The following is a 23,083-nucleotide window of genomic DNA, read 5'->3' as shown; positions in this document are numbered from 1 at the left end:
GAAAAATTGTTTAAATGTTTTTATTCAAAAAGAATATAAAACCGCCGATAAAAAAAAAAGTGAATTATTGCAGTATAATGAGGTCAGACAAAAAGGAAAGTAGTTTCAAAGGTCGTTTGAGTTCGATGAAAGATCTCAAAGACAATTCGGTTTCCTCTCCAGAATAACGTGCATCTGTTAATCCTTCACTATGAAAAATAAACAAGGTCCATTTTAATTTCATGCTAACTTCCTAAAAAACACATTCTGTCCAGACCTGATGATAACTGACCCCTCGCCAGTCCAACCATAGCAGCTGTTGGCGTGTACCGTATCATCAGACAAGCGCTCGCTCCTTTCTAATGCAAGTCTATAGAGGATCTGTCTGAATAATGATAAATGCATTTTTCAAATCTTTAAATAAACCTTGAGTAATAATTTAAACTGTCACCCTCATTCCCAAAATAACAAGTAAGATGTCAGCCAGAATTTTTAAAAATAACTTTACATTTTTAGTATTTTTGACTTGTTTAAAAGTAAAATCGAAAAGTGTCTGAAAATCAACAAGATTAGTCTACTTGAGAACAACACTGCATACGATATTGCATAAGAAAAGTTTTTCATAAATTCTATCATTAATATGAGTATTCTGTCTTACTGCACTGACAGATTTTTCCATTTGTTTTCAGCTTGTTTATACTTAAAACAAGTTAAAAATATGCAGGGCATTAAAGGTTAGGCAAGGCAAGTTTATATAGCACATTTCGTACACAATGGTAATTCAAAGTGCTTTACAAAATGCACTTGTATTAAAGATTTAACCTCTAAAAACAAATCCTAATAACTTAATCATTGTTGATTCTCTAGTAAATGCATCTGGTTTCAAAGGTGTTTAAAATATTTACATTTCAGATGCCTGTACCGGAAAACAAGTCATTATTCTTGTTATTTTTGCAGTGTACCATTGCTCCAATACAAATGCATGTTTTTTATTTTTTTTTTATTTAGACACTGCAAAAATTTTATTTATTTATCAAATTTATTATTTATTAGTAATTTTGTCCTATTTTCCAGTACAAACATTACATTTTTTTTAAAGCTACATTTACATGAGACTCAAATTGGCATAAGATATTAAGTCTTGTTTTCTGAAAGAAATGACTCAAAATAAGTGCATTTTATATTGAAAAAGAAAAAAAAAACCCCATGGTCAATAAGCTTGTTTTCGCTTCGAATTCCCCTTGTTTTAGGCATAAACTCACTTAATTTTTTTTATTTTTTAGAAAACAAGACTTAACATCATGAGTCATTTTGCTGGCAATTTTGAATTAAATGTTTAGATAGTTGTACTGTAAAACAAGGAAAAATACTTAAGAATTGTTTTTGCAGTGCATGCCGTTTTATGTGCATATTGATTCAGATCATATAGTTTCTGCAGTGTAACTAGCTCTGTTCACTTACACTAATGTGATCAGCTGGGATTGTTTTTCTCTTTTCAGTGACTGCGAGAAGCATTGGCAGCCTCTGTTCACAGTCTCTGCCTTTTTTAATCACGTTACTGCGTAATTTATCAGTTTCGGGTCCAAAACGGCAGATAAAAGATCCTCTGTAATGTCACGCTTCATTCAAGCCCACATATGAATACCATCCAATCCATTTCACCACTTCCTGAGCACATTTTACTAACAATTGCACTGAAATCTGCAGGGACGTGCTTGTCTGAGTGAGCAACAGTAACTAAGGAGGCTGAGACTGATCGAACTGAGGTCACATGAGGTTTTAGTTCTTGTTCAACAACTTTGTCTCCTCTACATGTTTAAAAAGTGCTTCAGAATGGAGATGATGAAATAGTGATACGACTGAGTGAACCATCACATGGATTACTGAAACCAGACAGTGTGATTTTACATTATTGCTCAAAGAAAGAGGAATGAAAGTTATGCAAACATTAAAACGGTGGCAATGGAAAAACCTAGTGAACTCTGTTAATGAAGATAAAAAGGAATTATGTAAAAAAAAGTTCAATCCGAATGGCCACAGAGCATTAAGGCTAGAGCCACGACACACACACACACATTAAGGACAGCTCTGTCAGGTGCGCTATATTACACGAAGGCCTGTTTGCGCCCGACAGAAAAGATTCGCTTCTATTCCGAGTGGGTGTCAGAAAGTGAGCGCAGCTTCGGTCTCAGCACTGCTAATCCTGGCCGTGTTGTGAAAGTTGGTGTCCGGTGTGCAGGAGACGGTGGAGTCGTGTTCGTCTGTGTCAGCGTCAGCCGCTCTGAATGTACTTCTTAATAACCACACAGCCGTGTCTGAAGAGCGGGCAGGGCATGCTCTGCTGCAGCGTCCACGTGTTTGTACAGGGGTCAAAGGCCTCCATGGTTCCCAGCGCAGGACCCTCGCTGCTCACGATGCCACCGGTCACGTAGATCTTCCCATCCAGGACCACCGCACTGGAAAAAAGATGTTATTTCGGAACGAGATTAGTTCCTTTTTTTTTTTTTTTACCGCCGATTTTCATTTTTTGGAAAAACAAGAACAAATACCACCTACAACCTATACTAAAATGAAATAAAATACTACTACAACATACTACTACTACTAATAATAAAAACAAAAAAGAAAGATTATTAAACTAAACCTTTTTTAAAATAAAAATGCTAATAATAATAAAAATATTAAATATATAATATAAAAACAATAAGATATCAGACAACCCTGAGCCTATTATCAATTGTTATTATTAAAAACAAAGAAAGATAAAACGGCAGAAAAAAATATAACCATAATTAAAACAAATAGAAGTGATAACGACAACAAAATTAATAATAATATATATTAGAAAAAACAATCACAAAAAATATACAGTGGTACAGTAAACCAGTGATATTATTCTTAACTAAAATTAATTCAATACTTTTTTTTACTTGAAATAAAATAAACATTAACTGAACATTAACAAAAAAAAACGTTAAATAATTTCATTTCAGCATTTCATTTACATTAACAGAGTACTAAAATACTAACATTAAATAAACTAAAACGAATGAATAAAAAATTATACAAATTACAGACATATAAAACAAACAACAAAACTACTAAAATTTTAACTAAAGTGAGAAGTCAAAAAAAAAATGTTTTTATTATATTAAAAAATATAACAGATTATCAATAAGAAACTGTCTACACCTAAGTAGATTTTATACACTATAAGCTAACCCAAAACTGCTAAATCTTCTAATGCTGAGGGCTTTAAGTCTTGGCCTGTCATGCTCCTCTTAATGCAAAACCTTGTTCGCTGGTTCAGTTTCTGATTGGACCGAACACAGTGCTAAAATACTTTGGCAATGTTGGAGTTGTGAATTGGCAGCAGTCTGTGTAATTCTGTCAGATTCTCGCCCCTAGTTATTCGAGAACAAATTTCTGTATTTTGAACCACATACTGTACATAAGTGTGATGATAAAGATTATGTTCCCATTTGCCATCTTACATAAAGGCTCGGTATTGTAAAACTGTCTAACTGATGGATGAGACGAATCATATACCTCCTAATCTTCTTTTTGGGCCGTATTCATTTCAAGCCCTTGACAGGCTTCAAAATGTTAATGCAGAAACTCATGCGAGTATGACTGTAACTGACGTGTCGTTTCGGGAAAACACATTTGTATCACAAATACACAGTGGAAGCGTAAAAGGTGTCTGTGTGTGTTTTGGGAGAACCTGATGCTCTAGCGATTGTTTGGCAGCTCATTCATGCTTCATCTGCTGCTGAGCTAATTGCCGCCTCTGCTGCGAATACCAATCAGCGTTGAAAGCAAATCGGGCCCAAAGCACGACCCTGGGGGACACCGAATAAAGTCTTAGGAGCGAGCGGGGGAGGCTTTGTGTAAACTGGAACACATCGCTTTGACAATGTGCTTTTCCCAGCTTGATCCATCTGCATTCACTTGATGATGGTCGTTAATGCTCATCATGTTCATTAACATTACGTAATGGTAGCAGTTATGGGGCGAGAATTGAATTTTTTGGGTTATTTGAAAGCGACTGCAACACATTTACATGCATTTGTCACTAAACTAATAAGGATAATAACAATAAAGATAACTTAGTCAAAGCACTAAAAACAAATGCATTTTAGACAGCTGGAGTGGGAGCCTGTGGTATATATATGTATCACTTGATTAAGAGAGGCTTTAAAAAAAAGAAGCTTTAAGTATGGTTTTTGACTAACTTGACTATAAATGCTTGATTTGAAGAATATGTAAGTGTGTTCATATGAAGTAGCCTCAACAAGACACATGATTTGAGGTATAATTCATGTCTGTAATGCAATATAAACTGAGTAACTACATATTTTCCAGTTTATGGGACCTTTTGAGTCGTAATTACTGAGAAATGATGAAACTATGTATGCTTTAATCACATGACTTGGTGAGTTTGATACAAGCTCCGAACCAGTGATTTGAACACAAAAGTTTCATAAATTTTTCAAAGCTTCAATTAAGCAGTGTTTCACTTTATTAGCATTTTGCATTTAGTGTACAAATTCAAATTCTCAAAACAAAGTGGTATTACTCAGGAAGTAATACTGATGCACCATTACAGCAAAGCTATACTTCTATATAGCTGTATTTGTAGAATCATGAACGGTTTAAGTAGTCACGACTAACTAGCTTTCTGACAGCTCTAAAACCTCTCCATCCAGGTTTCTCCATAGCCTAATGCTGGTCTTACCTGCAGAACTGTCTGGAGTGGTTCATGTTGGGTCCTGCTTTGATGTTTCCCTTGTCAGGGTCGTATATGGTGGTGGCTCTGGCATACGCTCCTCCGAGGATGAAGATATATCCATTCAGAGTCACAGCGGGGGCGTATTTGTTATCTGAACAATGGGAGAATAAAACACAAGTCACCATTTTTGGGGGTTGGAAGTCAAAGCCCAATGTAAAAACAAAATAAAACCAGTCCATAAGTGAATGAATTGCATTTTGGATTGCAATCTTGCAATCAAGAATAATGTGCACAGATGAATCATTCAGAGTAAGACCAGGAAGACGTATTAAAGTACATTAGGTCAATTGGCTTCATGCTGACTTCAGATAAATGTCTTGTTAAGGCATCACACCTCATCTTATAAACAAGATACCAAACCCCATTTTACAGCAGAGATGTAAACAGTAAGCATATTACGTTTCATTTATTGAGAAAGCCAAGCAACAGCTTATTAATTTCAACAATATATGAGTCTAACAGTAACAGCTGAGATCATTCTGTTGACTGTCCAATTGTAAATCAATAGCCCTGTTCCAGCACATTATGTTTGCATGAATGTGGTTAACTTCTTTGATTTGAGTAATCAAGCAGGGGAAAACACATAAATAATTTATGAGTGGCAAATTGAATTGAATTCACATTCAACCCAGCAGCTGTGACTTCAACCTCAGCCGCTGAAGAGAGACAGGAGAACATTGAGCTAATTAAATCTTGAGCCTTTTCAGATTTGGAGTGAGACCTACTGGGAAGAACAGATATTACAGATAATGTAAAAAACTAAGAAAGAGGAGGAAAGATGAATAAATAATGGTCAGAAATAGAAACGTGCATGCTGTCCATGTGCAATGGGCAATACTGAACACCAAACAAGAGAAATATTTGAGCTCACTTAATCTATCAAAGTTAAGCGATGCTCTAACCACAAGATAAATACAAGATCACCACCACAGTCCATTGGTAAATCTCAAAAAACCTGTTAAGAACTGAGACATATTTCACCACACAATAAATTAATTAATAAAACAAATTATATATATAATATTTATTGATTTATTGTTTATATTTATGTATATGTTTTTATTTTGTGTGTGGCTTAAATATGTATTACAATATATGAATAATTAATCTTTAATTATTTAATCTTTAATAATTATAAATATTTATTATTGCAATATTGTAATGCAAACATTTCTAAAATATGCAATACAAGCAAAAACATAAAAAATAAATATTATTTAAACTATAATTTCTGTATTATTTAAAACAATGAAATTTAGTAACATTTCAGTTTTAATATAACTACAAACAAAATAAACGAATGCGATTTTTAATATTGTAATGCACAAAATATGATTTATTATTTACATAATTTCTGTATTATTTAAATGAATTTCATGGGTTTAGTGCAACTCAGTTGACAGCATTTGTGTCCTGTATGTAAATAACCACTGGAGATAGTTTAGACTCTTCCCTTAGTACAAACAAACAAACAACAACAAAACAATTAAAAACAGTGAAATGTGACCTAGATGTTTTCACCTTCTGCCTCTCTGGAGTTGTCTTCTGAACTTTCTGTGCAGTGTTTCTCGAGAGAATCTCCGTCTGGCATCAGTTCTCTGCCTGACCGCACATGTTTGAGGATGATTTGAAGTAAATATGAAGTGTCAGTCTCTCATCCTCGCTCATGTGGCACAACTACTAAACGGGGCTCTTGAAGGAATATCGCACACAAACAGCGGCAGTGCTTTTAGTTAAACAAAGTTTCACACTTCCATAAATGTGGCTATAACACCAAAGCCCTTCGTCTCCCCGATGTGTTCCATGTCTACGGGCGGCTCTTCTCCACAGCCGCTTTATTTACATGTTAAAACACAGAACACAATACAGTACAGCAGGAGCCTGAGCCTGTACCACTGCGATTCTGGCCTGTCAACACAATAAGTGTGCCAGCGGGAGGAAGGTGTTGTCATTCACAGACGCTGACAGTACTGTTCCCTGCCGATAAGACGGACAGAGATGAATAACTGCAAAAGAGAACATTAGGAAGATCGCTGACTGTCAACTGAGAGACGATTCTCTTACTGCTGACTGACCAAATCAAACTTCTCCACGGCAGATCTTATCGTTTTTCAGTGCTCAATGTGTCACTGCACTACCAACAATGCAAGAAATACTATACTTAACAAGTATTTATGTCTAATTTTTTAGTTCAGATATCTAAAAATGATGGTCAGAAGCTACTTGCATCTTTACCACAAGAGGATTCGTGCATTTTCACATTTTGAAGTATACAGTGAAAGTTCAAAACAAGTGTTTAAAAATCTGCAAGTGCAATAAGACAAAATACTCTTATATTGCAATGCAATCTACAAAAATGTACTATTACTTGCAATGTAACTAAATTGCTCTTGTTTCAACATTTGTTTGTTTTTTGACACTTTAACTGGATAAAAAGTACAACAAATTAAAACTTAAGTAGTTATTTTTGCAGTGCACAGGAGAATTTTATCAGTCATTGTGTATTTCAGGCAAATGTTAAGGCACTTACATTTTGTAAATACTTTAATGCATTTATATGATCAAAAACACTGTGAAAAGAGTAATATTTTTTAACTCTTATTAGCACTTAAAATGTTTAGCATCATTACTTCAGTCCTCAGTATCAAACGATCCTTCAGAAATCATTCTAATATGCTGAATATTTCTTATTTTTATCAATGATGAAAACAGTTTCATACTTTTGTGGAAACTGTGATTTTTTTTCAGGATTATTTGATACACAAACAGTTCAAAACAATATTGAAATAGACACTGTTTCAATATGAATGTCTTCACTGTCACCTTTCATCAGTTTAATGCATCCTTCCTGAATAAAAGCATTAATCATATAAACCAATACCGTGATCAGTTTTTATTGGGTTTGAGCCTGCAACCTTTACCTCCCCACATCTTCAGCCGCTAGTCTCCACTGACCTACACTGCAATTACACGGCCATTTTTATTATGCTAAACAGTCATTTTAGTTCCTCTACCACTGTTGACCGTTTCCATGGCTTTATCGATCGTGTCTGAAGTCAAATAACAAGACAATGAAGACTGAGGTGCTTTGTATTTGAGCCTTTGCTGGTTCTTACACAAACACGGCTGCAATAAACATATGATCCCTGGGCCACAATGTCCACAGCGACATCAGAATCAATAAGCGTCTCACAGCCCAGAGCAACATCGAAATCAATAAGCACTCGGGCTGAGATGACGTTACCGGCTGAAACCCTGAAGAGTTCATTATCCACCAGCGCAGGAATACCTGCAACACTTGACATCACCAATGACCTTTCCAGATCGCACACAATAATCCAAACATCATGTTCTTCTCACATGCAGCTGGCCTTTGGAGATGATGTCAGCCACCGTCTCTGAGCTTTGAGTCACATATCTCAGTTGAGTTCATATCTCACTCTCGCTGCTACCAACGGCATGACCGCGCTCGCATTTCTGATGCATTTTCTGATGCTTTAGAAGGAGTTTCATGTGACGCGTCAGACCTTATTCAAATTCAGTTACAAACATCACCAACTGGCTGGAGGAAGAGCTCATTCCACAAACATGACAGCTCTATCATTATTTACTCACTCTTGTGTCGTTCTGAACCTGGACGCTGTTATTACTTCTGTGGAACTAGAATGAAGAATCTTCACACAGATCATAGTGACATCTTTCCAGCTCAAAAGAGCAAGAAAACAAGAAGAAACACAATAAAAGTAGTCCATAGGACTCATGCGCTACAAAAAACTCACTGACAAGGAGAAAAAAGGAGGAAAATCATCAGGAAATAACAACTTGTTTGTTTTCATGGCTATATTCATAGTGAGAACAAGGTTGCAACATCATAATAGATATAAAAGAAAAATATTTTTCATGAAAAGTCTAAATCTGGACAAACTAAAAACTTTACAAAGGTATTAATGGACTTAAAGATTTTCTGTTTTCATTTAAAATTTTATCTAAAGTTTTTTTGTTTTTGCAAATGTGTTGTGTGTTTTTGTCGTTTTTAAATCATTTTTGTTAGTTTTAAATGTGTCTATATAGTTTTTATTAATGTTTATTTCAGTTTGATATTTCAGTACATTGGCAATAATCAGGAATAAAATAAGTTTTTTTTCTACATTTATTTTTTATTTCAGTTAAGAGTTTATTGTATTTCAATTTCCTATAAATTATTATTTTTATGATTTTAGTTTTAGTAATTTTGTCATGTGCTTTTGTTATTATTATTATTATTTTTTATGTTTTAGTTTCTTTTAAATGTATCTAGTTTTTTTATTTATTTTTTTTTATTTCAGTTTTACCTTTTAGTTATTTTAGTACCTTGGAAATTCCATGATATAAAATAAGATTTTAACATTTAATTTAATGTAGTTAAAGTTCTTTTTTTTTTTTTTTTACAAAATTAACACACAAAATATTTTTTAGGATTTTAGTTTTAGTTAACTATAGTAGACCTGAGAAAAAAAAAACTCAGAAATATTACACTCCAATGAAATGTTTGCTTCAAATAACAAATTACATTTGGATCTGTTCCTCACAATACACATCATATCATATTTTTAGAGGACATAAATTACATGGACAGCTTTATAATAATTTAATGGTGTATTTTGCCCTTTCTATAATCCACAAAAGAAGCTCAGACATTCTGCTTGTGTTTCACAACACTTCTGAGACATCATTATTTCTAAAGAACTTCTTATATGTACTTATAAATTGTTATAATTTTTTTTTACTCTTTCCTTTGCTTTAACCCTTGGCGGTGCAGTTAAATCATTGTGACTTATTTTTTTATTTATGTTTTTAGATTTTTATTTTTTTTACTTCCCTGGAATATTACAAAACTAATTAAATAAATATTCGAGATATCAATCTCAAATTTGGAACATGATTCGTTAAGATTTAATTTTCTCACAGTTTTAGAGTAAAAGGTTTTAGAAAATATATATTCCATATGCAATTCAAAAAATAGTATTTTTGTGCAGTTTATTAAACTAAGTATTTTCTTTTCAGCAATATAATCTGCCAAGTGTCTTAGGTTCTTTGAAATAGAAAGCATTCAACATAAAATTCCTTACAAATTCTAAACATTAATCAAAAAATATTATAAACTATATTCAGAGATTGCAAAATGCTCTGAAACGTACAACAGATCCATGTTTTGACTTTGAACATGCAATGCTCACATTTATTAAATGAAATCACGGCCTTTTGACATTTAATAGATCTAAGCCATAGATGCAGCACAAGATGAATTCTAGAGGAAAAGCATTAAGTGTTAAGACTTTGAGTCATCTGTAAATGTGAATGATGGTCTTGTCAAGTGGCAGAGAGGATAATTAGTGAGAATCTGTTGAAGGCATGCAAACACAAGAAACTCGTTACTAGCTAAGGTTGAGTTTTCATTATGCGTGCACTTAATGTTAGCAGAAACAGTATACAGTGAAGCTCTGTTCACACTGACGACTGCTGGAGGACGCTGGAAATCTCATTAAAAACAAACAAATTCTGGTCAATTTGTTGCTGCAAAACGCCATTGCTGTCAATGGACTCACCGGGCTGCTTTGCTAAAGAACACACGCGCCAATTAGCTGGCCCAAAAATACTCTTTTAGAGATTTCAGACTAACCCCATTCAAGCAGATACACGCTGTTCATGCATTACTAGAAAATAAACGCCTACAGGCTTCACCAAGATGACTATGAACAGATTCGCTTTAAAAGGTCCTTGGTTATTCATGGACATCTGACTATCTGCATGCCACACAAATATAACAAGACATTTACAAATCTTGCTGACTTACACTGGAGCTTGCAGATACAAAAGTGTGTTTAAAGAACAGCAATAAACAGATAATAATTATTTATCATCTTTCCTATCTATCGTCTTTCCTATGCTTTTTTTCTCATTTTGAAATCTCTTTGCGTTGCAGTATTAATTCTAGCTGCTCATTCAAAACCATGAGGGAGATCAAATAGCAACCAATAAAAATAACCATAATTAATCAAAAGAAGACCAATAAGCAATAACTTTGCATAAATGCATGATATTAACTAACTGCAAACTGCTCTGAAACCGTGATCCTGAACAATGCAAAACAGCGCCGCGTGCTTACACAGAAACATCAACTAACAGTGAATTAAACATGAAAGTTTGAAGTAGAAGGACTGAAATAGTATTTTCTTGTAAACTCTACTCCAATAACCCATTTTATTTACAACTGCAAAAAACATATTTATAGGATAGCCTTTTGAAGGTTAATAATCACATTAAGGCATATCATGTTTCTGGTTTTCCTTCCCCAAATTAAAGAACACTTAAATTGATTAAGACTTTTTTAAGATACTTTTTATGATATTTGATCATACACGATTGAAGATATTTTAAGAGGCTGACAGTGGTCCGACCCACATAACCATATATATGATAACACTTTAAAATAAGGTTGCATTAGTTAACATTTGTTTCAGTATTATTCATCTTTAATACAAATGTTAATTGTTAGTTCATGTTAGCTCATGTCCGTAAAATATTATTAACAGATAAAACTTTTAATTTTGATGGATTGGTAAATGATGACATTAATATTTACTAAGATTAATAAATGCTTTAGATGCATTTTTCACTGTTATTTAATGTTAACTAATTATTGTTGAGTGTCCCTGTATATTTTAAACGTCAGACATGTCTCTGAGAAAGGCTTGAAGCAGTCAGAGGGATATCCAAAATAACTTATTCTGCTGACTAAAATTGGCAGATGAAGCTGGTTTCAGGGCGGTTTGAATGTGGCTGTGTGTCCTTTTTCAAATCCACACTTATTTCTGCACTAATGGGGAAACGCTTGCTTTTCCAGCTGTAATGAAACGCCCGAGTCCTGCTCTTGCTGTGTGTCCCTCAGGGCTGCATTCGCCTCTGAGACACAGGTTGGAAAAAAGTTCCTTCTCCCTTGAGCGTCCCTCCACCCACAAGCTCAAGATCTCTGGCGTGTGTCAAAATGCCAAATACTAATGAGGTCAAATACTAGTGAAATCTCATGAAGTTATAGTTTCTCAGTTTTAAAACTGTCTAATGCAAAACTTTAGGCATAAAATGCATCTGATGGGGGACCTGAAATTATCCATGCATCCATGCATGAGTTTGGCTCTTTTTACATTTTTTTTTTTGTAAAATATATTTCCATACATTTACAGTATATTATTGCACTACCGTGCAAAAGCTTGGCTTGGAATGTTTTTTGCATTTGAGTAAAAATAGTATTACTATTTAAAATTACTGTTTTCTTTTTAAATACATTTTAAAGTTGTAATTTATTTCTGTGATCAAAGTTGAATTTCCAGCATCCTTACTCCAGTCTTCAGCGTCACATGATCCTTCAGAAATCATATGCTGATAGCAAATCTCAAGAAACATTTCTGATTATTATCAATGTTGAAAAGAGTTGTGCTGCTTCGTAATTGTGTAATTTTTTGAATTCTTTGAGGATATAAAAGTTCAACAGAACAGTATTTGTTCAAAATAGGAATCTTTTGCAACATTAAACATGTCTTTACCGGCATATTTGATCAATTTAAAGCATCCTTTCTGAATAAAATTATTCATTTCTTTCAAATAATACTTCATACTGACCCCAAAACCTTCGAGCAGTAGTGTATATGACTTATAAGCTCCCATACCCAGAAGACAGCAGGTGAGGAGCACAGTTTGCACTTCAGTAATTGTCCCGAGCGCTCTTACCGATCATTGGCGACTCAATAAAGCTCCAGGCGTTGGTTTGAGGCACATATGACTGAAGTACTCCAGCAGAGCGGCCGGCCTCGTTCACTCCTCCAAACACATAGATCTTCCCCCCACACACAGTCGCCGCTGCAGAATGGACAGGTTTGGGCAAAGGAGCCACCATCTCCCACTGGTTAGTGATGGTGTCGTACCTGGAGAGAAAATGAAACGCCATTTATCCTGGAGCAACAGAAAGAGCAGAATTCAAAGTACCTCTTTTTAGAGAGAACATTGCTCTGTTCGATTCTGACTGCTCATATGAAGGGTTAAACGTTTTGTAAACATCAAAACCCACTAACAGAACTTATCATGATTTGGAAAAATGACTATTAAAGTCGGGCTAAATAAAAAGACGTGACGTGAATGAAAAAAAAAAGTATGCGAATACAGCGAAACGCGTCTCCATGTCTTCTTGTTTTTAAATTACAAATATATATATATAAAATATATTATAAATTATTATTTTTAATTAATATTTAACTGCTGGCAATACGAACCAAGCTCCTGCTCCGGTCGTACAGGGACCGGATAGCCCTTAGCAAAGGGCCCCGGACCCCATACTCCCGGAGCACCCTCCACAGGCCGCCGTGAGGGACACAGTCAAATGCCTTCTCCAAATCCACAAAGCACATGTGGACTGGTTGGGCAAACTCCCATGAACCCTCCAGCACCCTGTAGAGGGTATAGAGCTGGTCCAGTGTTCCACGGCCTGGACGAAAACCACACTGTTCCTCCTGAATCCGAGGTTCTACTATTGGCCGGATTCTCCTCTCCAGTACCCTGGCATAGACTTTCCCAGGGAGGCTGAGAAGTGTGATCCCCCTGTAGTTGGAACACACCCTCCGGTCCCCCTTCTTAAAAAGAGGGACCACCACCCCGGTCTGCCATCCCAGAGGCACCATCCCCGACTGCCACGCGATGCTGCAGAGGCGTGTCAGCCAAGACAGCCCCACAACATCCAGAGACTTGAGGTTCTCAGGGCGGATCTCATCCACCCCCGGTGCCTTGCCACCAAGGAGTTTCTTGACTACCTCGGTGACTTCAGCTTGGGTGATGAACGAGTCCACATCTGAGCCCTCAGCCTCTGCTTCCTCAATGGAAGACGTGACAGCGGGATTGACGAGATCCTCGAAGTATTCCTTCCACCGTCCAACGACATCCCCAGTTGAGGTCAACAGCTCCCCACCTCTACTGTAAACAGCGTTGGTAGGGCACTGCTTCCCTCTCCTGAGGCGCCGGACGGTTTGCCAGAATCTCTTCGAGGCCGACCGATAGTCCTTCTCCATGGCCTCACCGAACTCCTCCCAGGCCCGAGTTTTTGCCTCCCCAACCACCCGGGCTGCAGTCCGCTTGGCCTGCCGGTACCTGTCAGCTGCCTCAGGAGTCCCACAAGCCAACCAGGCCTGATAGGACTCCTTTTTCAGCTTGACGGCATCCCTTACTTCCGGTGTCCACCACCGGGTTCGGGGATTGCCGCCTCGACAGGCACCGGAGACCTTACGGCCACAGCTCCGAGCGGCCACTTTGACAATGGAGATGGAGAACATGGTCCACTCGGACTCAATATCTCCAGCCTCCCTCGGAGCTAGTAAGTCAGACTTGTTCCCGGTGCGTGTTGGACTCCGGCAGGGCTGCCCTTTGTCGCCGGTTCTGTTCACGATTTTTATGGACAGAATTTCTAGGCGCAGCCAGGGGCCGGAGGGGGTCAGGTTTGGTGACAACACGATTTCGTCTCTGCTCTTTGCAGATGATGTTGTCGTGTTGGCCTCATCAAGCCAGGACCTTCAGCTTGCACTGGGACGGTTTGCAGCCGAGTGTGAAGCGGCTGGGATGAGAATCAGCACCTCCAAATCCGAGGCCATGGTCCTCAGTCGGAAAAGGGTGGCTTGCCCACTTCAGGTTGGTGGAGAGTTCCTGCCTCAAGTGGAGGAGTTTAAGTATCTTGGGGTCTTGTTCACGAGTGAGGGAAGGATGGAACGGGAGATTGACAGACGGATCGGTGCAGCTTCTGCAGTAATGCGGTCGATGTACCGGTCTGTCGTGGTGAAGAAAGAGCTGAGCCGCAAGGCGAAGCTTTCGATTTACCGGTCAATCTACGTTCCTACTCTCACCTATGGTCATGAGCTTTGGGTCATGACCGAAAGGACAAGATCCCGGATACAGGCGGCCGAAATGAGCTTTCTCCGCAGGGTGGCTGGGCGATCCCTTAGAGATAGGGTGAGAAGCTCAGTCACCCGGGAGGAGCTCAGGGTAGAGCCGCTGCTCCTCCACATAGAGAGGGGTCAGTTGAGGTGGCTCGGGCATCTGTTCCGGATGCCTCCTGGACGCCTTCCCGGGAAGGTGTTCCGGGCGCGTCCCACTGGGAGGAGACCCCGGGGAAGACCTAGGACACGCTGGAGAGACTATGTCTCCCGGCTGGCCTGGGAACGCCACGGTGTCCCCCCAGAAGAGCTGGAGGAAGTGTCTAGGGAGAGGGAAGTCTGTGGTTCTCTGCTTAGACTGCTGCCCCCGCGACCCGGCCCCGGATAAGCGGAAGAAGATGGATGGATGGATGGATTAATATTTAAATCATCAAATTTAAATAAATTATTATACATTTTTAGGGAGTAACATTTAATTATACAATATAAAAATATAGTTCATAAATATTTTAAAGTGTGTATACATTTTTTAATTACACAGTATTTATGTAACAATATTTAAATTATCAGATATAAATAAACAAAATGTATACGTCTATATCTTGCATTTTACAACACTATTTCAAAATATCATTAATATAATACTATCAAATATGTAATATAAAAATATTTTTCTATTATTAAATACAAAAGTAATAATATTTAAATAAACGTTTTTCACAAAACAACACTTCTGAGACTTATTTTCTGTAATCATGCTTCTCAAAGTTAATGTGTTATGTGATCAGACGATGGAAATGGATGATGCTGAATGATTAAAATATCTATACAACCAGCTTTAAAAAACAATCAGTTATATTAAATGCTTTCACAGAACAACAGTCGTGAGGTTCTTGCATGAAATCCTCCGGCGCACCTGCCTGCTGCAGTTGACTCTCTACAGACATTAAGGTGAAAATACCTTGAAATACTCCTTTAATTTATGCATGATACTGTGCTGCGGGGTTTTGCTCGGGAGGTTTTTCCAGATGTGATAACTTCTCCAGTAATCTTCCACAGCCAGTATCTGTTAAATGTGCAGTAGATAAGCCAGTCGTCTCCAAACACGTTTCTGCTCCTCCATTAAGACTCATAATGGTCTCAGTCAGCGAGTGCGACTGCGGCTCATTCCCTGCTCAATTTTCACCCTCTAACAAGCAATCTCCTGATGTCTCCCGCAGGTCCTCCTCTAGAAATCAGAGCAGCATATGAGCTGGATTCTGGGCTACTCGGCTCCTCAGTAAAATCCTGCTCTTGTATCATTTTGCTAAATCCTAATATACTCAGCGCTTCCCACGTCTGTGAGCGCGTCCCGGGATTAATCCAGTGCCCACATTAACACATCCACATCCAGCTGAAGAAATCAGCAGTGCAGGTGTGGAATCGATATGTTTTTGGGGGGATTATTATATTTAAATTAAGCAAATGTGTGTAAAACTTACATATTCTAAAGTGTGTATATTATTGTGTAAGATAGTATAATACATTATAAAATATTTTTAAACAACATTTGATAATATTAATACATGTTATACTTTTTTAATATTGAAGCATTATGTTATATATATATATATATATATATATATATATATATATATATATATATATATATATATATATATATATATATATATATATATACACAGTACAGACCAAAAGTTTGGACACACCTTCTTTATTTTCATGACTATGAAAATTGTATAGTCACACTGAAGGCATCAAAACTATGAATTAACACATGTGGAATTATATACATAACAAAAAAGTGTGAAACAATTGAAAATGTCATATTGTAGGTTCTTCAAAGTAGCCACCTTTTGCTTTGATTACTGCTTTGCACACTCTTGGCATTCTCTTGATGAGCTTCAAGAGGTAGTCACCCGAAATGGTCTTCCAACAGTCTTGAAGGAGTTCCCCGAGAGATGCTTAGCACTTGTTGGCCCTTTTGCCTTCTGTATGCGGTCCAGCTCACCCCTAAACCATCTCGATTGGGTTCAGGTCCGGTGACCAGGTCATCTGGTGCAGCACCCCATCACTCTCCTTCTTGCTCAAATAGCCCTTGATGCCTTCAGTGTGACTCTACAATTTTCATAGTCATGACAATAAAGAAAACTCTTTGAATGAGAAGGTGTGTCCAAACTTTTGGTCTGTACTGTATATACATATATATACATACATATATATATATACATACATATATATATATATATATATATATATATATATATATATATATATATATATATATACACAGTCGTGGACAAAAGTTTTGAGAATAACATAAATATTAGTTTTCAAAAAGTTTGCTGCTAAACTGCTTTTAGATCTTTGTTTCAGTTGTTTCTGTGATGTACTGAAATATAATTACAAGGACTTCATACGTTTCAAAGGCTTTTATCGATAATTACATGACATTTATGCAAAGAGTCAGTATTTGCAGTGTTGGCCCTTCTTTTTCAGGACCTCTGCAATTCGACTGGGCATGCTCTCAATCAACTTCTGGGCCAAATCCTGACTGATAGCAACCCATTCTTTCATAATCACTTCTTGGAGTTTGTCAGAATTAGTGGGTTTTTGTTTGTCCACCCGCCTCTTGAGGATTGACCACAAGTTCTCAATGGGATTAAGATCTGGGGAGTTTCCAGGCCATGGACCCAAAATTTCAACATTCTGGTCCCCGAGCCGCTTAGTTATCACTTTTGCCTTATGGCACGGTGGTCCATCGTACTGGAAAATGCATTGTTCTTCACCAAACTGTTGTTGGATTGTTGGAAGAAGTTGGAGGGTGTTTTGGTTCCATTCTTTATTCATGGTTGTGTTTTTGGGCAGAATTGTGAGTGAGCCCACTCCCTTGGATGAGAGGCAACCCCACACATGAATGGTGTCAGGATGCTTTACTGTTGGCATGACACAGGACTGATGGTAGCGCTCACCTTTTCTTCTCCGGACAAGCCTTTTTCCAGATGCCCCAAACAATCGGAAAGGGGCTTCATCGGAGAATATGACTTAGCCCCAGTCCTCAGCAGTCCATTCACTATACTTTCTGCAGAAGATGAATCTGTTCCTGATGTTTTTTTTTTGGAGAGAAGTTGCTCCTTCTTGACACCAGGCCATCTTCCAAAAGTCTTGGCCTCACTGTGCATGCAGATGCGCTCACACCTGCCTGCTGCCATTCCTGAGCAAGCTCTGCACTGGTGGCACTCCGATCCCGCAGCTGAATCCTCTTTAGGAGACCATCCTGGCACTTGCTGGACTTTCTTGGACGCCCTGAATCCTTCTTTACAAGAATTGAACCTCTTTCCTTGAAGTTCTTGATGATCCTATAAATTGTTGATTTAGGTGCAATCTTAGTAGCCACAATATCCTTGCCTGTGAAGCCATTTTTATGCAACGCAATGATGGCTGCACACGTTTCTTTGCAGGTCACCATGGTTAACAATGGAAGAACAATGATTTCAAGCATCACCCTCCTTTTAACATGTCAAGTCTGCCATTCTAACCCAATCAGCCTGACATAATGATCTCCAGCCTTGTGCTCGTCAACATTCTCACCTGAGTTAACAAGACGATTACTGAAATGATCTCAGCAGGTCCTTTAATGACAGCAATGAAATGCAGTGGAAAGGTTTTTTTGGGATTAAGTTAATTTTCATGGCAAAGAAGGACTATGCAATTCATCTGATCCCTTCTTCATAACATTCTGGAGTATATGCAAATTGCTATTATAAAAACTTAAGCAGCAACTTTTCGAATTTCCAATATTTATGTAATTCTCAAAACTTTTGAATATATATATATATATATATATATATATATATATATATATATATATATATATATATATATATATATATATGCAGCTTTGCATCACAGGAATAAAATTTTTTTTTTAAGTATTAAAGTATTAAGTTTTTTAAATTCAAATAGAAAACTATTATTTTAAGTTGTAATAATATTTCACAATGTTACTGTTTTTTCTGTATTTTTGATCAAATAAATGCAGGCTTGATGAGCAGAAGAAACTTCTTTCAAAAAAAATAAAGTAATGTAATGTAAAGTAATTAAAAATAGTAATGTTTCCAATCTTTTGGTCTGTACTGTATATATATTTATATTTCTAAGGTAAGTGATAAGATTTGTTCTCCAGACATGACCTCAAATCATGTGTCTTGTTGAGGAGAGTTGTGTTGTCTTTTTTTTTGAATATATATATATATATATATATACACACACACACACACACCGACATACACGCACACACACACACACACACACACACACACACACACACACACACACACACACACACACACACACACACACACACACACACACACACACATACATACATATATATATATATATATATATATATATATATATATATATATATACACACAGAGATGTATAAAGTACTAGAGACCCAGACTTGAGTAAAAGTACAAGTGCTCTATCAAAAAAGTGACTTGAGTAGAAGTTGAAGTGCTCTTTAAGCACCACACTTAAGTAGAAGTACTAAAGTATTCAACATTTTTTGTACTTAAGTATTGCAAGTAGTCCATTTGAAAATTTACTACTCAAGTACTGAAAGTAAAAGTACAAGTATTGTGTTATGTAGTTATTAAAGAAAGTAGTCAAAAGTTTGAACATTGTTTTTATTATTTCAAATGATTAACCTAAAGGACAATCACAATTCCTTTGACTGTAACTTTTTGTAAACAAAAAACAGATTAAAGGGTTAGTTCGCCCGATTAACAAAATTATGTCATTAATAACTTACCCTCATGTTGTTTCAAACCCGTAAGACCTCCGTTTATTTTTGGAACACAGTTTAAGATATTTTAGATTTAGTCCGAGAGCTATATATATATATATATAATTTTAGTAATATACAGGTGCTGGTCATATAATTATCTAATTAATAGAATATCATCACTTGTATATTACATTCATTCATTACACACAGACTGATATATTTCAAATGTTTATTTCTTTTAATTTTGATGTTTATAACTGACAATTAAGGAAAATCCCAAATTCAGTATCTCAGAAAATTTGAATATTGTGAAAAGGTTCAATATTGAAGACACCTGGTACCACACTCCAATCAGCTAATTAACTCAAAACACCTGCAAAGGCCTTTAAATGGTCTCTCAGTCTAGTTCTGTAGGCTACACAATCATGGAAAATACTGCTGACTAGACAGTTGTCCAAAAGATGACCATTGACACCTTGCACAAGGAGGGCAAGACACAAAAGGTAATTGCGAAAGAGGCTGGCTGTTCACAGAGCTCTGTGTCCAAGCACATTGATAGAGAGGCGAAGGGAAGGAAAAGATGTGGTAGAAAAAAAAGTGTACAAGCAATAGGTATAACCGCATCCTGGAGAGGATTGTGAAACAAAACCCATTCAAAAATGTGGGGGAGATTCACAAAAAGTGGACTGCAGCTGGAGTCAGTGCTTCAAGAACCACTACACACAGACATATGCAAGACATGGGTTTCAGCTGTCGCATTCCTTGTGTCAAGACAGCGTCAGAAGCGTCCCACTTCAAAAAGGACTGGACTGCTGCTGAGTGGTCCAATGTTCTCTGATTAAAGTAAATTTTGCATTTCCTTTGGAAATCAGGGTACCAGAGTCTGGAGGAAGAGAGGAGAGGCACACAATTCACGTTGCTTGAGGTCCAGTGTAAAGTTTCCACAGTCAGTGATGGTTTGGGGTGTCATGTCATCTGCTGGTGTTGGTCCACTGTGTTTTCTGAGGTCCAAGGTCAACGCAGCTGTATACCAGGAAGTTTTAGAGCACTTCATGCTTCCTGCCGCTGACCAGCTTTGTGGAGATGCAGATTTTATTTTCCAACAGGAATTGGCACCTGCACACAGTGCCAAAGCTTCCAGTACCTGGTTTAAGGACCATGGTATCCCTGTTCTTAATTGGCCAGCAAACTCGCCTGACCTTAACCCCATTGAAAATCTATGGGGTATTGTGAAGAGGAAGATGTGATATGCCAGATCCAGCGACGCAGAAGAGCTGAAGGCCACTATCAGAGAAACCTGGGCTCTCATAACACCTGAGCAATGCCACAGACTGATCGACTCCATGCCACGCCGCATTGCTGCAGGAATTCAGATAAAAGGAGCCCAAACTAAGTATTGAGTGCTGTACATGCTCATACTTTTCATTTTCATACTTTTCAGTCGGCCAAGATTTCTAAAAATCCTTTCTTTGTATTGGTCTTAACCCCTTACCAGTCACCCCCCCATTTTTTATATTCTAATTTTCCGAGATACTGAATTTGGGATGTTTTTTTTCATTTTTTATTTTAATATTTATATATTTGCACTGGCAAATTAGACAAAAAGGAGTAAGAAGACACACCTCTCCTCAAGACATGATTTGAGGTCATGTCGGGAGAACAAATCTTATCACTATCCTCAGAAATGAATTACATTAATAGTATTTGTGATGCTGAAATGTATTAGTTTATGTTTTTACCCACATAACAGAATTGAGTTCAAGCAGATGGCTGGTGAGCAGATACTGGTTCATTGTCAGCTCAGCGGCTGCAGGAAGACCATTAATTACACAGAAGGAGAGTGTTATCAGGCCACTTCTGCCTCTTCTTTAATGAGACTTTTACAGCGGCGTACAGGAAGGAACTAATTATACGAGGCAGTGACTCGCTGGATGAAAGTGCGGTTATAAATAAAGACATCTGTGGAACAAATGAAAAATGATTATGACTCACGTTTTCTCATATAGAAGGAGTCTGATACGAATTACAGCAATTAGCAAGGAACAACCTGCAGTCATGTGACTTTTCTAGAATATGTGGCTTTGATGTAGATTCTGCTTTAATTAGCTAGTATTGTTTTGTTTGATTAGAAATCCAAAACCTACATATACAATATCATTATCTCTCAGTTGTTTTTAAATAGCACATTTATATATTTATATATATATATATATATATATATATATATATATATATATATATATATATATATATATATATATATATATATATTATTTATTTTTTTATTTAACTTAACAAACAATAAGCTCTCTTTCTGCAGGCCCTTTCATCAGTGCATTGACTAACTAACTAACTAACTATGTTCTAGTAGTCCCCTAGAAAACTAGAAAACTTTTTTTTTTACTTTTAAAAATACAGAAATAAACTAGCTTAAATATTTTAAATTAAAATTAAAATGACAAATATACAACTAAAAGCCAATTCAAAAACATTTATAAAGACAACAAATGTATTTGAATAATAGAGATCACTAATATGCCTAATTATATTTAGTTAATATTAAGCTACATTGTTTTTATACTCATCATTATACCCCACTCACTCACTTTTAATCTAATTTAAAGATTTATTTTAATCTAAAATATGTATTTTTTTAATCAAATATTTGTCTAAATGTGTATCTTTATGCATTTATATATTAGTTTGCTTTATTTTTTTGTTTTAATCGAATTATTTACTTATTAATTTTAATCTACAACTGATTTATTTAAATAGTAATGCAAGTACACATCACAGAATTCAAACGTTGTTTGATTTCAAAATTTAGATTAATTTTTTTTTACTTTCAGGCAAGGTTTTGTCATGTCAATATTCAAAGCCTGTCTCGAAAAGTTTTCTTTTTCCAGTTGTCTATATGATTAGAAACCCAGGAGGCTGAGAAGAGACAGAACTGATGGTCCCCTTTTTGACTTGTCGCTAATTAGTATTTGCTGCTAAAAATATCATGCACGTTCATATTTCTTTTAACAGTGTCTATAAATTACTCAACTTAAACAAACAGGCTGATGTTACTCCCGCAGCGTTCACATTGCTTTAAACACGCTGTGAATTCTCTGCTGTGACAGATGAACAGACCGCCATCTCATGAGAGCTGCGACATGAGACGCCTCGCATGCAAACAGATGGGAAGGAATGGACACTCGGTACTCAGGCCGATTAGATTTCACATAAATATGTGCTGAAGTGGCGACTGTGCAGAGTAGATCTTGTAGATACGAGTCAATGATCAGCCAAACCCGTGATGCTCATGAGGGCAGGTCTTGATCTAATGTTACTTGGGCCTTGTCTCTGCATCAACAACTTTAATAAGAACTCAAAGACCATGAAAGCCTCTTAGCTGAGCCACCAAGAGAATACAGAAATTAGTGTAAGGGGTCATGCTATGAAAAAAATAATAGTTTTCCTTGTTCTTTTGAGATAAAAGAGATTAATCAACAATCTTTCAAATGCATTACAAAACAGATTTTCTAACTAGCTAAAAACAAAACGTGACTTGAAACTTGAAGTTGT

The 23,083-nt window shown here is 36.6% G+C and overlaps 1 protein-coding gene across 2 annotated transcripts in view; it reads right to left on the bottom strand.

Annotated features, from left to right (window-relative positions):
• Positions 1-1,251: 1,251 nt before the first annotated feature.
• LOC132111261 (kelch-like protein 29) overlaps positions 1,252-23,083 on the bottom strand; it is a 127,623-nt gene continuing 105,791 nt past the window's right edge. For both annotated transcript variants that reach the window (XM_059518411.1, XM_059518412.1), the window contains exons 12-14: positions 12,536-12,729; positions 4,718-4,862; positions 1,252-2,435 (exon numbers count right to left, since the gene is read on the bottom strand). In XM_059518411.1, coding sequence (XP_059374394.1) covers positions 2,252-2,435; positions 4,718-4,862; positions 12,536-12,729 — 523 coding nt within the window. In that variant the 3' untranslated portion in view covers positions 1,252-2,251. The remainder of the gene's footprint in view (positions 2,436-4,717; positions 4,863-12,535; positions 12,730-23,083) is intronic.

This window comes from Carassius carassius, chromosome 31 (genome assembly GCF_963082965.1).
Source record: "Carassius carassius chromosome 31, fCarCar2.1, whole genome shotgun sequence".
NCBI classification, from domain to species: Eukaryota; Metazoa; Chordata; class Actinopteri; order Cypriniformes; family Cyprinidae; genus Carassius; species Carassius carassius.
Note: the sequence above shows the minus strand (reverse complement) of the source record. Positions and strands in the feature narration are given on the sequence as shown.